The 22,089-nt window shown below is 46.6% G+C and overlaps 1 protein-coding gene across 3 annotated transcripts in view; it reads right to left on the bottom strand.

Moving 5' to 3' along the window:
• The window catches only part of RUFY1 (RUN and FYVE domain containing 1), a 57,802-nt gene extending 39,994 nt beyond the window's left edge, over window positions 1–17,808 (bottom strand). For 2 of the 3 annotated variants that reach the window (XM_040622616.1, XM_040622617.1), the window contains exons 1-5: window positions 17,526–17,808; window positions 7,382–7,555; window positions 5,990–6,107; window positions 2,512–2,613; window positions 713–836 (exon numbers count right to left, since the gene is read on the bottom strand). In XM_040622616.1, the coding sequence (XP_040478550.1) occupies window positions 713–836; window positions 2,512–2,613; window positions 5,990–6,107; window positions 7,382–7,555; window positions 17,526–17,799 (792 nt within the window). In that variant the 5' untranslated portion in view covers window positions 17,800–17,808. The remainder of the gene's footprint in view (window positions 1–712; window positions 837–2,511; window positions 2,614–5,989; window positions 6,108–7,381; window positions 7,556–17,525) is intronic. The other variant, XM_040622618.1, reaches the window with a different exon arrangement.
• Window positions 17,809–22,089: the final 4,281 nt, after the last annotated feature.

The following is a 22,089-nucleotide window of genomic DNA, read 5'->3' as shown; positions in this document are numbered from 1 at the left end:
CAAACTTGTGGCGGGAGAAGGCCTGGCAGTGGCCCAGCCACAGCTACATGTGCCCTAAAGGGGTGCGGAGGTGGGGAGGCAGAGCCGTGTCTCTCCCCCTCACTCACTCACCGTCCCTGCCAACAGGAGTGTAGGCCTCAGTCCTGGTCACCTGCTCCCAGGCAGGAAGAAAGCCTCCCAAGGGCTGTCCTGCCCCTCAGGGTGTCCTGCTCCTTGCTACCTGCTTTCATTTCATGCCCCCTGCATCATCTCCCTTCCCCAGTCTCTCCTGACTCTATCTCCCAGTCCCCACCTGACCTTGGGGACTTGTCTGCTCAATGTTTTTGCTGTCTGCACTCCTGGCCACGTCTAACTCATTCCCTGGATGGTTTCTAGATTGATCTTTCTCAAACCAGGGCTGATTATGCCAGGACACTGCTTAAACACCTCCAACAGCTTCCCGAAGCTCCAGGGACAAAAGCATAGCCATTTAGCATGGTACGGATGGCCTGAAAACTGAGCCCAGCCTCCACCTCCATGTGCCTCCATGCCCTGGCACGGACTTCCCCTTCCCCAGTGCCTCCCCTCTGCCCCAGCACAGCACCTGGCACGGCCCTGGAGCAGACACCCTCTGCCATTTGCCCCTAAGAATGTTCGGCACATGTCCACAGACCTCTGTAAAATCCCGGGCCCAAAGAAGGCGTTCCACCTAGAGCCAAGATTCCCGTCCTACCTGAGAATCCAAGTCTTCTCCTTTTAAGCAGAGATTGGCATCAAGAACATTGAGTCCCACCAGCAGACCGACAATCACTGTCCCTTCTTCCTCCATCATTAACGCCTCGGGCTCATAGAACTCACTGCAAGAGATGAACACAACAGGCAGCCGGCCGCTCAGGAAGGGATGCTCACCACCCCTTCTCACCTCCAGTCTGAGGCCTCCACCTGGGCCCTGGACCCCAGTCCTTCCCATCTCCTCTTGGCTCCCGTGTTCCCGACCATCACTCCGCCCCTCCTGTCCCCACTGGCGTCTTCTTCCGCACCGCTGTGCACTATTTCCACACTCACGTCAGCAGAAAGCCGGATCCCGCAGCCCCGCAATCCAAGAATAAAACCCTTCCCTCTTCCCTGTGTCCCACGGAGCCACACTGGCTGCTTTTACTTCCTTACCTCCCAGACGCCTCAGCCATTTGCCAGGGGCAGGGAGGCGGGGGGGCTCCATCCCCTGTCTACTACTGCTCCTGGTCACCAATGATGTACTCGTTTACCTACTGTGTGTGTGTGTGAGTGCACGAGAACTCAGTGTCTTAAGAATTCGGTCATGAGGTCATGGGGACGAGAGGTACAGCACAGGGAATGTAGTCAATGGTACCGTCGTCGTAACTTTGTATGGCGACAGATGGTAGCTACGCTCGTGAACATAGCATAATAGTGCAGACTTGTGGAATCATTCTGTTGCACGCCTGAAACTAATGTAACATTATGTATCCAGTACACTTCAATTAAAAAAAGAATTAGTTCATTAGAACAAAGTCTGTACCTCAAAGTTACTCGGTGTGATTATACTCAAAGCACAAAGTACGTGAAGTGCTTGAAGAAGCATTTGAAATCCCTATTTATCATGTAAAGATATGTTCAATAATAAGCCAGGACAATGAAAAATGTTGAGTGGCAGGCCATTCCGTCAAAGATATGTTTAACTCAAACAGACAAAAAACATTAACTCTAGAGAGATTCTTCCCTTATAAATTCCCATGTTCTAGAGAAAATTCGTTTGTGAGGATTATTTTTGCTTATATAGGAGAATCAAAAATGAACCAGTCATAAATCTCAGGGATAGCCAGTTAGTCGTTACTGATGCTAAGAGATGTAAAATTTTACAAGATGGATATAGAATCCTAAAATAGGTAATACAGGTATGTTCTCTTACAAAAGGTAGGCTTTCGTACTTTATTTTTTTAAAGATTTTATTAATTTATTTGACAGAGAGACAGCCAGCGAGAGAGGGAACATGAGCAGGGGGAGTGGGAGAGGAAGAAGCAGGCTCATAGAGGAGGAGCCTGATGTGGGGTTCGATCCCAGGACACCGGGATCATGACCTGAGCTGAAGGCAGACGCTTAACCGACTGAGCCACCCAGGCGCCCCAAGCTTTCATACTTTAAAACTGTCCACTGCATCTAGCTTTAAAGTCATTTTTCCCCCCTGTTATCCACAAATCTAATACGTACCATTTTGTTGAAGCTTAATCGAGTAGGTTGTCAGTTACCTAATCTTAAGTATTTTTGAAGAATTATCTATGAAATGACTTTCCAAAGTGAAAAGTAATATGGATCTTCATTCATAATGACTTTCAGATATCTGTGCTCAAAAAATGGAATAGTCTTCAAAAACTAAGCCAAGGATGTTTACGATAAACAATAATTCGAATAAAAGCTGTGTACATCGTACGCTTTTGTTTTAATTCAAAACTACCTCCAGAACGATGTTCTAAGTATTACAAAGCAAAAGACATGCAAAGATAGGAGGTAAAATACCTTAAGAGATGTTTATTGTCTATGAGCACCTTCAGATAATCTGCCAGTTTCTTCTGCATGAGTGCAAGATACAGCCAGGCTCTGCCTCTTCCCACAGCCGTCCTGGAATTCAGAGAATCAAACTGTTAAGGCGTGACACCAAAAACCCCCAAGCCCGCAAGTTAGCTAAAGAGATACATATTTCCGCATGTACGTGCACGTGAACACAGGGAACACCGTAAGAATAGCGGCTTTGGGGCCTGGGTGGAGCACAGTCTGGAAAGTCCCAGAAAACAGCTTTCTGCAAACCTTTGGGTATGGTTTGAATTTTGTATCACGGACATGTATTTTTGGTTTGCTTGTTTGTTTTTTAACAAGAGGAAAAAAACCTCTTAAGCCACAAAAAAAATCTGATTTCTGGAACAAATACGATTAAGTAAAACTTCGCATATGTTCCTAAAATTTCACAGGGGGCCAAGAAATATCTAAGGTTTGTATACTGGATAAATATTTCTTCAAAAGATTACTGTATCTTATTAATGTATCTATTATATATCTATGTATCTCTATAATATATCTATTAATATATCTAACACGTTTCTAGGCATGAGCTCAAAGATGCAATTTTATTTTTAATTGTCGCAAAATACACAGAACATAAAATTTACCTTTTTATGTGTATACTTCGTTAGTGTTTGGTACGTTCACGCCGTCGTGTAACCAATCTCAAAGAGGTAATTTTGAAAAAGCCCGCTCTAAACATCAGAAGAAAACAAAAAGCCTCCCAACTGTAGACCTAACACTGCTTGAGGAAAGAAAGGTTCTGTTCTAAGCAGAGTGACGGCACTTGTGACCTCCAAGAAAGTAGTCGAGGCACTCCTGTAATCAGCATCTGCACCAAAGGGACCTAAAGGGGCTGAGCGCTTCCAGGAGCCAGGCCCACAGGGGTTAATCCAACTCCATCAGTACAAAAGGCTTTGAAGCCCCCACCCCCCCAAATAAATGAGGTTAAACCAGAGGAAAAAGGAAAGGAAATAAAGTAGAAAAAAAAAGAGATACTGAACGTTGGCATGATGTGGCAAATGGCCACAGACACGTGGGGCGTGTTGGGTATGTAAACGTGCACCACACTTGCAGCCAGCGATGTGATCAGGTTATCAAAACTCTAGGTCTAGGGGCGCCTGGGTGGCTCAGTCGTTAAGCATCTGCCTTTGGCTCAGGGCGTGATCCCGGCGTTCTGGGATCGAGCCCCATATCGGGCTCCCTACTCCGCTGGGAGCCTGCTTCTTCCTCTCCCACACCCCTGCTTGTGTTCCCAAAACTCTAAGTCTAATCATGTGTCCTAAGGACGTAAGTTAGAATGCACATAAAAATGTATGTGTGGGGATGGTCCGCCACACTCTTTGGATAATGAAAAACTGAAGACAAGCACAAAGCCCAAAGGGGAGTTAAACAAACGAGCTATATACACGTGCTATGTGGCCATTGCAAAAATGATGTTTTGGGGACGCCTGGGTGGCTCAGTAAGTTAAACATCTGCCTTCGGCTCAGGTCATGATCCCAGCGTCCTGGGATCAAGCCCCACGTTGGGCTCCCTGCTCAGTGGGGAGTCTGCTTGTCCCTCTCCCTCTGCCTCCCCCTGCCCCAGTGGTGCTCTCTCTCAAATAAATAAATAAAAATCTTAAAACAACAACACACCCTAACTTGAAAACAGTGAAAAATTTTGGGTGATGCGGTCATACTGCAAAAGATATGTTCATTTCAATTAGACAGGGGAACTAGAGAGAGATTCCTCAGGATGCAAAATGCACCCTGCAAGTTTCAAACTACCCTCCCACCCCCAAAAACGCTAGTCATAATTTCTAAAATAATGTCGAAATTTTAGAACTTTTGTAACTATTTAATGAAATAGTTAAAAAAAAAAAAAAAAGTCCTCTCCTACAAGGCTCCTGGGTGAGGCTACTCCTCTGGAGGCCTCAAGAGAAGGGAACTATTGTCTTTCCTTTTCGGGAGACAGGGGGAGGATTTCGGTACCTAAGCCTGTCACTTGCTTACAGCCACAGAGTAAGAAGGGAACGGAGGTGGTGCGTTTAGCAGACAGCGAACTCTTTGTTAGCACAAGACTTCAAAACTGCCTCCCGTGCATAACTGGAAACAGGTGGGAGTGTTGGAGGAGGGACAGCCCTGGTCTGCTCCAGTCTGAACGCACTGGGACTCCGACTCGAGGCTTCACTCATGAGGGAGCAAGCTGGTCGGAAGGGGTGGGCAGCAGGACCACAGAAGGAACTGCTGAAACCAAGCAGAAGTGGGAAGCTCCTGAGATCTTGCCAAATCCATATTTGAAAGTTGTCTCAGTGCAAAAAGCTTTCACCTTCTGTGGATCAGGCCCAAGGGCTGAACGAGGGACAGGGACCGAGGCTTCTATTTCATCTTGAGAAGACCGCACAGGGCTCTGTAGCGATGGAGGTCTGTGGGACTTAGGGGGTTCTAGAATCCCACAGACCTGTGTGCCCTTCCTGGCTCCACCACTCACTTGCCGAGGGCCCTCGAGCAGGTTACTTAGCTGCTCTGTCTCGGTTTCCGTACTTATCAGCAGGGATCCCAACAGCTTTCCTGAAGGCTTTGTTGTGGGGAATTAAATGAGATCCTGAAATGTCCTTAGCACAATGCCTGGCACACAGCAGGCCCTTGGTAAATGCTGGCGATTATTATATCTGAAAACAGAACAGGCTGGCTCCACAGGAGAAGCGTCAGAGGCTGGACAGGGTGTCCCCCTGTGGGAGACTGCACGGTGCTCTTTTGCATGGGCCCAAGGATCTCTAGGTCTCTTTCTAAATGCAGATTTCATGATGTCGCCTTGTTTGTATTCTGTCCAGTTTTTTTATTTTGAAACTATGCACGGGGATCCCAAGGGCAAACCCAGACATGGTAAATGATTTGTCAGTCTCACCTTTTCACAAATGTCCCATGTCCCAGAATCTAAAATCTGGCCCGAACTATATTATTCTGAAAACTGCCCAGATACATCCAAAGCGCAGATTCCAGAAGCAGAACAATGACCCCTTTTACTCTTGTAACCGCTCCTCAGGTAACAACATCTTTTCTCTCTCTCTCTCTTTTTTTTAAAGTAATCTCTATGCCCAACTTGGGGCTGGAACTCACGACCTGAGATCAAGAGTCAAGTGCTCTACCAATGGAGCCAGCCAGGCGCCCCACAACACCTTTGCAAACTACATGACCTCTTGTGACCTGCAGGAATCGTTGTCCCCATCTTAAAGATAAGGAAACTGAGGCTCAGGTAGGGGCAAATCTTGCTCAAGATCTTGAGGATAATGAGCAGCCGAGCGGATACTAAAGTGTAAGTGGAGTGTGGCTCCTGTGCCGATTTGTTCTAAATTAGAAAAAGTTTTATCAGCGAGGAATTGCAAAATGGGTAAATATGAGGGCGTTTTGTTTTGTTTTTTAAACATTAAATCAGTGTTAACTACTTCTCACTCACTTTAATTCTGGCAGATTTCTGACACTAGTGGCTATATCTGATGCTTCTGGACAAAGCTTCTCCACCAGCTCCAAAGGACCAAAGAAAGATTTATTTTGGCCGATGAAACTCTTCTTAACTAAAAGGGAAAACAACAGGGTTATTATTCATAAGAACAGGTTGCAAAGTGTCCTCAGGCGCCCACAGTCTCTCTCCTAAAAGCCAAACGGACAATACACAGCTCTACTGCTTACTCCTGATTCAGTCCTGGGGACTCAGAGATGTCAGGTAACAAATGAGCTCTCCCTTCCTCTGATGACAGGGTTTCTGTGATACCCCAACTATGCTCTTACCCCAAGTATTTACTGCCCATGAAATAAAACAAACACATATATATATGTATACCTTGTAAAAATACTTCCCCTTTCTCTCTCCTACATGATGCCAACATCTATGCTGGATTTCAAATCATCACCACCATCCCTCATCCGATTTGCTGCCAATAAGCTTCTAATTGGTCTCCTTGCTCCTAATACGGCCACCCCTTTACTCCCCTCCCCCTTACAATCTCTTCACACACGTGGAAGTTCCTTTAAAAATGTTAAGTCAGGTCATGTTTTTCCCTTTGCTTAAAATTCTCCAGATACACGTACAATATAATCCAACTCTTCACATGACCTGTGAAGGCCTACGTGATCCAGCCTTCCCCCCTTCCCCCAACGATTTCCCCGACCTCATCGCCTCCCACTCTCCCTCTGAGTCCACTGGCATCTTCCTCAAACCAAGCCTGGTCTCACCCAGGACTTCTGCCCACCTGTTTCTTCCCCCACTAAGGAATGCTCTTGCCCCAAATCTCGGCCCAGCTAACTCTTTCTCTTTTAGGTCTCAGGTCACAGTTCACCTCCCCAGCAAGACCTCCCCTCTCACTCTAGCTGAAACCCTCGCTGCTTCCTTGAATTTGTGGCACTTTGTAATTAAGTTTGTTTCTGCGTTTCTTGTCTGTTTGGTCTTCTAGAACTGGGCTGTCCGCTAGAGTCATGTGTGCTCGCGAGCGCTGAAATGTAGCCAGTGCAACTGAGATGTGGTATAAAACACACGGTGGGTTTTTAAGCCTTAGAATGAAGAAAAATGTAAAATAGCTCATCAATAAAGCTTTTTAAATACTGATTATGTGTCAAAATCATAATATTTTGGATACACTGCGGTCAATAAAACGTGCTCTTAAAAATTAATTTCACGTTTCTTTTTACTTTTTTTTTTAACGTGGCTACCAAAAACACTAAAAATTGCACAAGTAGCTTGCCTGGCATTTCCCCTGGACGGTGCTGCTCTCGATGTCGGGTCTGGCGTGCAGGGACCCCGTCTGTTTTGCACCCTGCCGTCATCCCAGAACCCAGAACAAAGCTCGCTCACCTTTCAGCCCGTGTTTGAGGCAATGCTCCATCACCACGAAGAACTGCTGCAAGGGGGCATGGTCCGCATCCAGGCTGCGGCCCAGGCTCAGGGCTGACTGAAGCAAGACTTTGACGCTGAGTTTCATCATGTGCATCAAGTTGGCACGCTCCTCCATCATCTGGCACTTGGAAGCTGTCGGGGCAGAAACAGGGACAGCCTCGTTAGTGGACTGAGGGTGGTCCGGAGTGAGGAGGTTGGAAGATCGGCGTCGCGGGGGGTCAGGCGATCAGTTCGGAGCGTGGACGTGTGGCTGGACGGATAACTGGGCTTCGTAGTCAACCGGCCTCTGAACCCTGGAGGTCACAGCTGCACCTGGGCAGCCTGAGCCATGGGTCAGTCTCTCGAGACCTCTCCCAGGCAGCTCCGCGCGTTGCTAAGGCGACGGCCCTACTAAGATTCGCCGCGATTGGCCTTTCCCACACCCAGTAATTCCATTCTCGACCAACGAAAGGGGCAAACTCCAGGAAGCCCCGCCCCAAGGTAGAAGGCGAGCTGGGGGTAAGTGTTCCGCCCCTGGACATTCCGATTGGACGGGCCCAACCGGAGGCCACGCCCACGAAGCTCACGGGCGCCATTTTGCATTCTCCGCCGAAGTGGTCCTGTCCTCAGCCTCCCTAGACGGCCCTCTCAGTCTGTTCTTTTGTCTGGCGGTGTCAACCGAAGTGTCTTTAAGAAAGCCTGTGCCCCTGAGTTGCAGACTCAAATTCTCGTTGCCCATCTTTAGTCCACACTCAGTGGGCAATACGAGTTTTACATTTTTTTTGTATGTAAAACCGCTACAATCAGAACTCAGCTACGTTTCCATTTCAACTCCCATTAATATTGTAGCGTTGTTTTGAGAGTAAAAAAACCTTGTGGGCCGTCAGTATCAGATACCCATGACAAATGTTCACCAAATGTCCCCCTCATACCCAGGAAGCTGTCAGCCTAGAAATTAAAAATGCAGACTCCACGCGATTAATCGAGCCCTAGCGGGAAAAATAACCCCATGCGCGTCCCTCCGCATCCACACCGACATTTAGTCCGAAACATCTGCCGACCGGAGGGGGGTGGTGGTGGTGGGGTCGTATTGTTTTAGCTGGCAGCTGTCTAATCACTACTGAGGTTAAGCAGCTTTTCACGTTCATTGTCTCCTCGGATTCTGTGAATAGCCTGTTAAATCTTTCAACTTTCTTGCTGATCTATTGATCTGTATATCCTGTATAAATTAATATTGATATTAACCCTTTGTTTATAGCTGTTTGATTTCATGGTCATTAATATGAACATAAGGATGGTTAAAAGAGCGCACGCATAGATAACTAAATCGAAAAGAACTGTATTATGATTGAATTTATAATAAAGGTATTAAGTAAATATTACTGAGGCTGGAGACCGCCTGGGACTCAAAATTCTAAAGTCTCAGACACCCATGAAGACAGCTGCCGGGAAAGAAAAATCCGTCTAAACATTTCACCAGAGAAAAATGGGTTGATTAAATGGGTGGCGGTGATATAATTATTTTTAAATTTCGAGAGAATCTTATATATTACGTTTATAAATTCGAAAGCGTTAATGAGCTGGATGATTGGCAAAGAAAATACAAATTGTACAGCCTCATCAAGAGGAGGGAGAAACTCTGAATAGACCAATAAACACAGAAGCAATTTGTAAAGATTCACTGCTCCAGAAGACACCACGCCCTGGTCTGTAAACCACCGCTCCCCTCATCAGAATGCAGAGCCAGGATTCTGGCGCCGCGCCAGGCAAGCCCAGATGTTTGCAGGAGATCCGCTTCCAGCCCCTCTAGTTTCACAGCTCTACAGGACAGCCCGATCTGAAACGGTGCTTCAACCACCTCCATTTTCACCTGTTTGTACTTTCTAATTCTTTTTTTTTTTAATTTTTAAATTATGTTCGGTTAGCCACTGTATAGTACACCATTCGTTTTTGATGTAGTGTTCAGTGATTCATTAGTTACGTATAACACCAGTGCTCATCACAAAGTTCTTTCCAGCTTATCTTTTACCTCCCGCAAAAGACTGCGGACGAGGCATCCCCTGATGGGAACCCAAACTACAATAAGGACTGCCCTGAGCCAGCAAGACAAGGGTGGACGTGGCCTTTACCGTGCTCCTGCAGGTACCCACAGACCTCTGTCCCACATTTTCCTTATATAAATCTAGAGTATTTTCAGCACTTTGTAGACCACCTTTGAGATGCTCCTCCCTGTCTTCCCAGTACTGGCCTCATGGCAATAAACGCCTTTCTTGGTTCACCACCACTCCTCTCCCTGCCATTGGATTTTATCAGCGGCCAGTGGCTGAACCTGGTCTGTGTGGGAGCCCAGGAGTAGGTGCTCTTGCACTCCTGCGGCCAGGTTATAGATCCACTCCCTATCCCACATCTTCCTCTAGATGCCCCTGATGAGGGAGCAGAAGGCAAGCTGACACCCTGCACCCCCCCTCCCCCGCCCCCAGGTTGGCTCTGTGTGGCATTCCTCAGGCACTCCCAGCTGCCCTCAAACTAAGGGAAGGGAAAAACAAATGGTGAACTTTTAAAGATCACAGTCCTGGAGGAAGTGAGTCTCCACCAGTTTACCAATGTCTTAGCGATTTACAAGGCAAAAGCATCCTGTTACCAATAGCCTAACTTCAGAGACCCAAGGACTCAATTTCCTGGAGCCCTAACATCACGCCCCCCACCCCACAGTGATGTGGGAAACAGAGGCAAAAGGGAATGTAAATAAAATTATATTTCCTTATAACCAGTAGCCCCACTGACAAAAATTTGAGGCAGGCATAGTATAACACTCCTCCAGGAAACTCCCAACTGTCTTAACGCTAATGCTTTCCTAGAGGGAAAAGCAACCCCTGTTTGACAATAGCAAGGCCTCCAGTATCCTGAATCTTCTTTAGCATATGGAAGTCCTTTTGGACACCTCCCTTTTTCCTTACCTCCCCCAACTCCCATGTATATAATCAGCCATTCCTCCCAGCCCCAGTGCAGCAGCTCTTTCTGCCCACTGGTCCTATCCCATTAAACATCACCTTTTTGCACCAGATGTCTCAAGAATTCTTTTTTGGCCGTTGGCTCCGGACCTCACCAACGCTACTCAAAACTACATCACACCGACCTGCGGTCCAGAGAGTCCCACACACCAAGTGGAGGTGAAGCCTCCTTTGATGATTCAAGTCACCTAAAACATGAATGGCTTCCAACTTCTCATTGCTTTAGGGGGACCATCTCTAGCTCTCTGCCGGCTAGCCTGAATTCAGAAAAGTAAACATTTTTTCCTCCCACAAATATATGTAATTATTCTCAGCCAGCCTCAATACTCCTCCCTAGGATGTACCATTAACTTGAGGAACATGTTCCATATATTAGATGGGCCAAAACTATAGCTGTGTTTTTGAAGAAAATGGATTATTTATTTTTTTTATTATTTATTTATTTTATTAAAAGATTTTATTTATTTATTCGACAGAGATAGAGACAGCCAGCAAGAGAGGGAACACAACAGGGGGAGTGGGAGAGGAAGAAGCAGGCTCATAGCGGAGGAGCCTGATGTGGGGCTCGATCCCATAACGCCGGGATCACGCCCTGAGCCGAAGGCAGACGCTCAACTGCTGTGCCACCCAGGCGCCCCAAAAATGGATTTTTTAAAAAAGATTTTATGTATTTATTTTGCAGAGAGAGAGAGAGAGAGGCAGGCAGGCAGAGGGAGACACAGACTCCCCGCTGAGCAAGGAGCCCGATGCGGGGTTTGATTCCAGGACCCCGGGATCATGACCTGAGCCGAAGGCAGACACTTAACCAACTGAGCCACCTAGGTGCCCTGAACATGGATTTGAAGTACACATAAACTAAGTCTTTTTGTCAAAAAATACTGTGTTGGCAAAGGTATAATGAAATAAGCAACATTCAGGTGTCCCCAACTGTTTTGAGTGTTCTGGGTTAAACAAGGTAACTACTGAAAGAATTACAGGTATAATTTTCATTTAATAAGTCTGGATAAAGGCTTTTTTGGGGGAACATTTTGAGGCTGAGAATTTTAATATGATTGGGCTGCATCCTTTTGCAAGTCAGGTGATTTTCATTTTTTTTAAACAAAAAGGAACAAAAAATAATTTTTGACAAAAGATCAGTGTGACTTGGGGCACATAACTTGGAAGGAATTAAAAAGTCTGACATTACTATAACAAAACTGTCCATTTCTATTTCCTGTTTATATGAACCAGGCTTCTCAGGGCTCACATCTATAAAAAGCCAAAAAATGGGAATAAAATTGCTGCTGAGTCCCATCATATTTTATGAGTAAATCATATATTTTCATCTATGGATACATGGTAATGAAAAAACCAAACCAGCCCATTAAGAGAAACAATAACAAGAAAAATTTATAATAATTATGTATACAAATTATACCCTTTTGTCAACTTAGCATTTCTTATTATTTTAATGGTAATTCATTCCACAAGAAAAAAAAATTTTTTTTTAAGATTTTTTATTTATGTATGAGATAGAGACAGCCAGCGAGAGAGGGAACACAAGCAGGGGGAGTGGGAGAGGAAGAAGCAGGCTCACAGCGAAGGAGCCTGATGTGGGGCTCAATCCCATAACGCCGGGATCACGCCCTGAGCCGAAGGCGGACGCTTAACCGCTGTGCCACCCAGGCGCCCCAAGAAAAATATTTTATATACTTAGAGCTTTAGTCACAAGAAAAGTTTATTGAATTTTATTTTCTTTTTTTCCCGAGATGTATGATAGGAAGACTAATACAAATTTTTAAAACATAATGGAAGTGGAATAGAAATTGAAGTTCAAGGAATACAAGGGAAAAATGTACAGTTTTTAGGGGCACCTGCTGGCTCAGTTGGTAGAGCATGCGACTCGATCTTGGGGTTGTCTGAAGTGCACGTTGGGTGTAGAGATTACTCAAAAAGGAAAATTTAAAAAAAAATGTAAATTTTTCAAATCACTTATTATTTATTTTTAAGGTGGATGTAGTGCCTATCAAACCATTTAGGTATTTACATACCACTTAAAGAATGATGTAACACTTTTATTTTAAAAAGTTAATATTTACAGTATGCCAGAAAACATAAACTTTAAAATTGTGACGAAGAATTTTATATGTCAACCCTAAGAGCCAAAGACTTTTTTAGGGGGTCATGTGAGCAAAAAACGTGAAAGCTAGTGTTTTAGGTGATCAGAGCTGGGTGGCAGTGGTTCCTACTGATGTCAGAAAGATGTTGGGGGGGTCGCCTGGGTGGCTCCGTCGTCAAGCGTCTGCCTTCGGCTCAGGGCGTGATCCCAGCGTTCTGGGATCGAGCCCCACATCAGGCTCCTCCGCTAGGAGCCTGCTTCTTCCTCTCCCACTCCCCCTGCTTGTGTTCTCTCTCTTGCTGGCTGTCTGTCAAATAAATAAAATCTTAAAAAAAAAAAAAGATGTTGGGGTTCAGAGCTGACGGCCAAGAAAGGGTTCCTGAGACGTCTTTGGTGTAAAAAGGTGGTTTTATTAAAGCATGGGAACAGGACCCATGGGCAGACAGAGCTGCACTGGGGTCACGAGGAGTGGCCCCTTATATACTTTCAAGTTGGGAGGGGGTTAGGGATAGCATAAGTCTCTAAGGAATTTTGGAAGCAAGGTTTCCAGGACCTTGAGGGGGCTAGCTCTTGCTGGGAAAAGGTCATTTATTACCATCTAATAAACCTTAGTCACGAGACCCTTTAGAGGTATTATTGGTGGATCAAATGCTTGGGGGATGATTGCCAACATGTATCTTGGGGGGTTTAGAGATAAAGGAAATTTCTAAAGGAATTTTTATATGTTAAAGTACACTTAAAGGGGGCGCCTGGGTGGCACAGCGGTTGAGCGTCTGCCTTCGGCTCAGGGCGTGATCCCGGCGTTATGGGATCAAGCCCCACATCAGGCTCCTCTGCTATGAGCCTGCTTCTTCCTCTCCCACTCCCCCTGCTTGTGTTCCCTCTCTCGCTGGCTGTCTCTATCTCTGTCAAATAAATAAATAAAATCTTTACCAAAAAAAAAAAAGTACACTTAAAGGACCCTGGGGGTTGGGCTAAGATCGCCTCTTGCCCTTAGCAAAGTATCAACATGGAGACAGCTGAGTTCCTAGGGGAATGTCACTCGGCCTGTTTCAAGGACTTATCAATGAGCTGCAGGTAGTAAGGAAATTTAGTTTTTCTTTGGCCTTTGTTTCCCACATCACCATCACCGTCCTTGGGTATGTGGCTGTGTTCTGCCATCCATCCCTCTGCTTCATGACTCACCTGTTCCCATCGTGCTCCATTTAGAGCTATGGAAAATGTGAAGTGGATCTTTAAGCCCTTCCATCTCTCAAGTTTACTGGCTTTGTGACTCTGGCCAAGCTATTCACATCTCTAAGCTTCATTAATAAGAGTTTAGCACATCAGCACAACACGCAGGATGTCACCAAGTTCTATGCTTCCTAAATTGCCAAATAAATGGTCTCTTCAGGGATCTCAATCTTGACTGTTGCGCAGGGGCCAGGCCTGGAACAGAAATGAGTGCTGCTGCGGGAGGATGAGCTGGAGGGGACCTGGGGCCCCATGGATATCCAGGGATCAACCCTGCTGAGCACCACCCTCTGGCGGGAGGAATGCTGGTCCCCAGGGTCAGATGCAGTTTTCAGAACCTGGACGTCTGGATTTTTATGTAAAGCCTGCTCGCTGGCTAAAAAAAAAAAAAATGTTTTATTTTTTTAAAAGATTTTATTTATTTATTTATTTGAGAGAGAGAGAGAGAGAGCGAGAGAGCACGCACGCCCACACACAAGTTAGGGGGGAGCAGCAGGCAAAGGGAGAAGCAGACTCCCTGCTGAGCAGGGAACCTGATGCGGGGCTCGATCGATCAATTGATCGATCATGGGACCCTGGGATCATGACCTGAGCTGAAAGCAGATGCTTAACAAACTGAGCCACCCAGGCACCCCCAAATGTTTTTGTTTTAATGCTTTTATACTGTGCAGCCTATAAAATGCAACTACCAGACACAAACAGCTCACAGCTTGTTGTCACTTTGGTAGAGAGACTGAGTATGCAGGATGGGGAGTGGGCTGTATGGGTTTAAGTTGTTGGGGTCTCAATTATAGAGGAGTAAGTAGATTCTTGATAAATTTTTTTTAAAGATTTTATTTATTTATTTGACAGAGAGAGACAGCCAGCGAGAGAGGGAACACAAGCAGGGGGAGTGGGAGAGGAAGAAGCAGGCTCCTAGCGGAGGAGCCTGATATGGGGCTCGATCCCACAACGCTGGGATCACGCCCTGAGCCGAAGGCTGATGCTTAACGACTGAGCCACCCAGGCGCCCCGATTCTTGATAAATTTAAGTTTTAGTTTTGAGTAGCCCTTTGGTGTGTTGAAGGATCTTATAATACAATACAGTGTTCCCCTCTATTGACAAGGAGGAAAATTTTAACACTTTCCCAACTGTCAGGAATTTTCACTTAGCATCTCAGGGGCTAAACTGAGCTCAGCAATGTAACTGCGAAAATGTTACTGTGATTCATTGCAAAAGGAGATGCACCAGGTGCGGAGGGCCACTTGGACACGTGGAAAATAAAATTTCCCATGGAAGAAGAACAGAGAAAGGCATAATACGTACCACCTGTCTGATGGCAAATATATATCTAAATAATTCTAAAATGAAAGAATGCCCTTGGGGCGCCTGGGTGGCTAAGTCAGTTAAGCGTCTGCCTTCCGCTCAGGTCATGATCCCAGGGTCCTGGGATCAAGTCCCACATGGGGCTCCTTGCTCAGCGGGGAGTCTGCTTCTCCCTCTGCTTGCTGCTCCCCCTGCTTGTGCTCTCTCTCTTTTAAAATCTTTTTTAAAAAAGATTTTATTTATTTACTTGCCAGACAGAGACAGCTAGAGAGGAACACAAGCAGGGGGAGAGGGAGAAGCAGACTCCCCACCAAGCAGGGAGCCTGATGCAGGGCTCGATCCCAGGACCCCGGGATCATGACCCAAGCCGAAGGCAGATGCCCAACGAATAAGCCACCCAGACGCCCCAAATAAATACAATCTTTAAGCAAGCAAGCAAGCCCTATTTAGTGAGCACCCCTGTGTAAGCCATTGTGCTGAGCACGTTAACTCTTAGGAACACGCATGCTTGGTCACCCATCCTTCAGGAAAAGACATTAACAAGCAAGATGTAGAACCCGCTGTGTGTCCTGTGGTTCATGTGAACACTGCGTGGGGAGATGAAAGCATGTATAACCGCTCTGTGAAAGATACAACAGGACTGGGGACAGTTCCTGCGCAGGAAGACGTACACTGAATCATCTTTTGTATGGTTTGATTTCTTTTTTACCACCTCCCTTTATTACTTAAAACAACAACAACAAAAAACCAAACAAACAAGACAACTATAGAGTGCAGGATCACTGTGGCACACTGTGCTAACACGGCTCAAGTGGGGTAACATTTTAAAGCAAGTATTCAGGGGCACCTGGGTGGCTCAGTCAGTTAAGGTTTGCTTTGGGCTCAGGTCGTGATCCCAGGGTCCTGGGATTGAGCCCCGCATTGGGCTCCCTGCTCAGTGGGGAGTCTGCTTTCCCTCTGCCTCTGCCTGCAGCTCCCCCTGCTTGTGCTCTCTCTGTCAAATGAATAAACGAAATCGTAAAAAATAAAAAACAAAAAACAACGAAGATAATACAGATTTAAAGTGTCGGGTATCTCTGAGTACCCGGGTGATTTCAGAGATCAAAGCCTGCACTGATGCACACCAGGAAGCCAAAGTAATCTCCTAGGGTTACTTTGAAGGTTAAACAAATTAACGCAGGTACAGATCTAAGACTAATACCTGGCACCCAGTAAGTCAACAAATATTTATTATTAATTGTTCTGTGCTAGGTGCTGTTTCTGGCACTGGCACATGGCATCTATCAGCGACCAGCTAACATTTATTATTTGCTTGCTACATGATCTCAGAGGCCACCAGAACACACCTCATGCCTTGACTTTCGGGACTTACCGCCAACGGCTTGTTCACAAACACCCACCGGTGTGTGCAAAGGCGGCGAACCAGTGGGAACCAGATTCCCGAGTGGAAAGGCTCCCTCATTACCTTCTAGTCCTACTGACCGCTGCCAGATTCCCAAAACAAGTGTGTTTGTAAACTTTTCTCTACTCGTTACTCTTTCTTAACCACCGAAATTCTCACAATTCACTCTGCTGGGTCAGCGATGACTTCTAAGCAGCAAATTCACGGGTGGGTAGGAGGGAATCAAGAAACCTCAGAGACACGTTATGATTCTTAGCGGTCTTCGATCAGTTCGGCCCCATAGCACTTTCTATGAAGACGGTAACTGAATTTTTAGTTTTACTTTAACATTTAAACATCACACGTATGTTGTGGCTACTCTATTGGTGAGCACAGCTCTCAATATCTGGCTTTGTAGGGCTTTCCAAGTCACACTCTTAATTTCATCATCCTTTAGTATTTCCATTATTTCCATTCTTCCAACGTGCTGAAACTCTAGTCCGGATAACAAGGTCTGAAAAGAACTAGAAGAGCTCACTGGGTGAACAAAAAAATCCCTACTGCTCAGTCTGGGAAACGCGGTGACTTGCGCGCATCACACAATAGGGTTGGCGGCAAGGCTCGCCTGGAACCACCGCCTCCTGACTTCCACCTCGGAGCTCGCACTCCTGGTTGTGTCAGGACAGCCGAGCCATGAGCCAGGCTGGCGTTTGGAGATTCGCGGCACAGCGGAACTGGATTTAGTTCTTGAGAACTTTTAAACTTAATGCTGACAACTTAAGCTTAAACTCGTACATTTTCTTAAAGTCCGCCACCGGGAGTCCGGACGTCATCTGGGGCACACAATTAGAAGGGTCTCCTGGGGGAGTTGCCCAATCTCAGACCTTCCAAACCCGCGCATTTCTCTTGACTTGGCTTGCGCGGCATAAAGAAACACAGACCAGTAGTTACGTGTGCTAACAGGTTGGTTCTGAACAACTCGTCTGACAGGCTGCAGAGGTTCGACGCCCTCGCCAGCCCGGTTCCCACCGCCAAACGGCCACCTGTCCCGCGGGCGCGCGCTCGCGCGCGGGGCGTGCCCGGCCGCAGCCTACCTGTGCGCGCCGCGCCGTCCGCGCCGCCGTCCGTGCCGCCCAGCCCCGCGGCCGCGCGCAGCGCGCTCCCGCAGCTCGCCGACAGGTTGCCCGTGGCCTTTCGCGCCAGGGTCAGGATGGGCGCCGACCAGCCCTCCGGCCCGGTCCGCGACTTAGCCGCGGTCCGTAGTTCGCCAGGGCTAGGCAGCTGGCTCCGGTCCACGATCTCGAACTCTTCTCCCGACTCCGGTTCCGGCTCCCGCCCCGCCGGGCAGCCGTCTTCCCCGTCGGCCATCTTGGCCGCGTCACGTGGCCGCGACGGGCGGAGGACTCGGCGCGGGCGGGCGCGCGGGTGGGCGGCGGGCTCGGCGCGGGCGGGCAGGGATTTTTTTTTTTTCTGTTCGCGAAGTTCTCCTTTCTCTTCACCACCCTTACCCTCCTTTCTTTAACCTCAAAAAGGTTCAGGAAGGTACAAATCACAACATGAGAAGCACCATATTCCCACCAGTCGGGAGGACTCGTGTCCAGAAAATGACTCTTGGGCTTGTTCCCCTAGCGGGGGTCCCCGCTGCCTGGCTTGGAACGCAGCCCCCAAGGCTTTAGTTTCGTCGTTACTCTATTTCCTCTTTCTGATTTTCATTTCATGATTTACTTTTTCTACTTCGCCACTTTTCTGCAGAACAAGCCCTAGAAGGGCGGGTAAGGAAACTGGGACAGGCGAGGCAAGAAATCAGGATTTTTTACTTAAAAAACCCTACATAACGACAGGTTGGCAGGACTGGGAATCAGAAGGTCTGGATTCTGTCAATTAGTTAAATGCGGATAATAAGAGAACCTGCCTCATCAAGAAATAAGATTTTGCAGTGAGGAGCTCATGGCAGGCGTTAGCAATGAGAGGACTGTTACCCCCACTGTGTGGCTCCCACAAGGTACGATCCATTGGCGCGCAATCACTCCCCGTCTGTTGCCTCACTTGGAAAAAAAGGGAATTTGGCTAAACGGAAACTCACATGTCATTAGCATTGGACACTTTGTTTGCAAAGTGCCACACAGGGGCCTCATTAAACTAGGAGAACGGTTGTATTTGGCTCCCAGAGCGTTTAAATCTTAAAGAAAGAAAATTAGGTTGTTGCAGATATTTAGAAATCGAAAGATTTGGCATGAAAATCTGGATTTTGGCCCTTTTGAAACATCGGAAGCTTTGGCAGCTAAGAGTCTATTTCCTGGTGTCAGTGAACTGGTGAAGTGGGCAGTGGCGGGCCTTTTAGGAGCCCCCTGGTTCTCCTGGCATCTTGGTCCAGCTGTCTCCTGGGTGTCTATGATCGGTCTGGTCCCTGAAGGCCAGTTGTTTTCTATGGGGAGAGTGGGGCCGGGAGATCGTGGGGAAGCTGTGGGGGTGGTTTTTGAGCTGTCAGGGTGATGCAGGGGTTTGCCGGTAGTCTTTACTGGAGTCCCTTGAACAGGGAAGTTATATGTTCTGGAATTACCAAGCAATGGACCCAGATCCTTCAAGACGTTTCAATACCAGTGAACATTCATGTAGGTGAAGAGCTTGTTTATAATGACCAAGCCTGGACCGAATTCTACTTTGTATAGAAACATAAACTTTTAGAAAAATAGTTTTTTCAAAAAAGATTTTATTAATTTATTTGAAAGCGAGAGAGCACAAGCAGGGGGAGTAGCAGGCAGAGGGAGAAGCAAGCTCCCTGATGAGCAGGGAGCCTGATGTGGGGCTCAATCTCAGGACCCCAGGATCATGACCTGAGCCAAAGGCAGATGCTTAAAGGACCGAGACACCCAGGTGTCCCCATTTATATACATTTCATTGGCCAAAGCAAGTACATGCCGCCTCTAACTTCAAGGGAGTTCGAAAGTTCAATCCTACCAGTGTCTAGGGAAAGGAGAGCAGGGAATACTGGTCAGCAATATGACTACCATAAATGTACTCCGAACCTTCCCAGAATGCAGCTAAATTGATTTGCTCAGAACCGAAGAGCAATTAACCATTTCAGAAAATCGCATCGCCTACAACAATGTTGTTTTTGATATTAAGACAATACCTATGCTGTCTGTCACAATCACGACGATCTTAGGTACAAGTGTCTGGCTACCTTATTTCTTTCAGTGTTAGTGGTGACTTATTTACATATTGAAATACATTTTATGGATTTATTTCTCCTTTATGATAGGACTTGATATTAATTTTTTTGAAATTTTGAGTATTGGTAGGTTTATTATCAATGAATTGCATTTCGGAATGGTCAATGGAGCATTATAAAATATGTATTATCTGGGGCACCTGGGTGGCTTAGTTAGTTAAGTGACTTCCTTCAGCTCAGCTCATGATCCCAGGGTCCTGGGATCGAGCCCTGCACCAGGCTCCTTGCTCAGTGAGGAGTCTGCTTCTCCCTCTGCCTGCCGCTCCCTCTGCTTGTGCTCTCTCTCTCTCTGTCAAATAAATAAAAACAAAATCTTTATAAAAATATGTATTATCTATGGGGCCTCTGTATGGCTGTCAGTTAAGCGTCTGCCTTCAGCTTGTCATGATCCCAAGACCCTGGGATCGAGTCCTGCATTGGGCTCCTTGTTCAGTGGGGATCCTGCTTCTCCCTCTGCCTGCTGCTCCGTCTGCTTCTGCATGCTTTCTCTCTTTCTCTGACAAATAAATAAATAAATAAAATCTTGAAAAAAAAAAGCCAAATCACTCTTCTTGAACGATGCGACATGAAGCACACAACATTCTCTAAGGTTGCACCTCCTAATTTCTTTCTTTCTTTCTTTCTTTCTTTCTTTCTTTCTTTCTTTCTTTCTTTCTTTCTTTCTTTCTTTCTTTCTTTTTTCACATCATGACCCTCCTCGAACATGATAATGTTTGCTGTATAACACAGCATTGTGAATGGATAGAGGTAACACTTGGGGAATCTGGCTTCCTTAGACTTTACTAGGTCACCTCAAGGCCAAGGACATCAATATGTCTGCACAGCTAACAGCCCAGTAGCCTCACTAGTGGAGAACCTCTCCTCTGCTCTAAGGAGAGTTGAAGCCTGTCTTGTTCCCAGGGAGGAATATTATGAATGCTTTTAAATTTCTGCCAAAGCCGGGAACAATTAAGGAACAAATATCAATGTTTGGCTCCATCTAGTGGTCTAAAGTGGATTTGGGTTTCTAACCCTCCAGGATTTGACAATTTCCATCCATCATCCATCCATCCTTATTCATTCTCTCATCCATGTAGGCTGTGATGACAGCCTACAAGGCCCTGTGTGATCTAACCCCTGCCAATCCTTCTGACCTTATTTAATATCATTATCTGTTGATTTCCTTTTTTTAAAAAATATTTTATTTATTTATTTGGCAGAGAGAGAGTGAGAGGTGGGGAGAGGGAGAAGCAGGCTCCCCGCTGAACAGGGAGCCCGACGAAAGGCTTGATCCTAGGACCCTGGGATCATGCCCTGAGCTGAAGGCAGACACTTAGCTTAACTGGCTGAGCCACGCAGGCGCCCCTATCTGTAGATTTCTTAAGTCCCACATGATTTCTTTCTGTTTCTTAAACACATCACACTTATTCTTTGTATATGCTTTCCCTCTTTGCTTGGAATGATTTTCTCCTAGTCTTAGCCTGATTGACTTCTTTTAGATTTTAATTAGTTTATTTATTTGGCAGGGAAAGAGAGAGAGAGAGAGAGAGAGAGAGATGGAGAACAAGCAGGGGGAGGGGCAGAGGAAGAGGGAGAAGCAGGCTCCCCACCGAGCAGGGAGCTCAACATGGGACTTGATTCCAGGACCCCAGGATCATGACCTGAGCCGAAGGCAGACACTTAACCTCCTGAGCCACCCAGGTGTCCTCTGCTGGACTTTTAATCAACATCTTTCATATCGAAGCTCAATTCAGCTTTGCAGAGAGACACAGTCCCTAACTGCTCTAAGATACCCCTCCCAGCCTCCAGTCCCTCTCGTTCACTTCACCCAGTTTAATTTCCTCTACAGTACTTATCAGTTCCTGACATTTTCCTGTTGCAGTTTTATTTAGTATGGTTCCTCCCCCTCCCTGGAATGGAGCTCAGAGGGAAACTTGTCCCTTGGGTCACTGCTGTATTCCCAGGGCTCAGAACCACAGCCGTGTGTTAGTGACTTTAAACAAAAAAGGTTTATTTCCTGATCACACCACAGGGCTGCCTTCGTTGCCAGGAGTTCCTCCCTCTTTTCCCACTCGGAGACGAGGCTGGCAGAATCCCCATCCTGATGGAAGTCAGCCAGGCTCTTCTGCTCGCATTTGTCTTGACCAGAGTGGACACGTGGCCATGCCTCACTTCACGGGGGTGGGGCGTGCAATCCCACCACGTGCCTAGGAGAAGAACCCCAACTGCCTTAAGATCTGATAATTTCAACAGCTGGGTCATCGTGAAGTTGGTGTGTTACTTGTCATTTCTTTTGAACATTGATCACAATGGCCTGGTTCTTTGTATGTTAAAGAGGCCTGAGTCCTGGTCACTTGGCTAACATGTCATGCAGTCCTCAAAGCCTCTGTCCTGTTTGGGGTCAGATCCATGCACGTGCATGTTGGGGGTGAGGCCAGGAGTCCAAA

This window comes from Ursus maritimus, unplaced genomic scaffold (assembly GCF_017311325.1).
Source record: "Ursus maritimus isolate PB19 unplaced genomic scaffold, ASM1731132v1 scaffold_5, whole genome shotgun sequence".
Lineage (NCBI taxonomy): Eukaryota > Metazoa > Chordata > Mammalia > Carnivora > Ursidae > Ursus > Ursus maritimus.
This window is presented reverse-complemented; position numbering and strand designations above follow the sequence as displayed.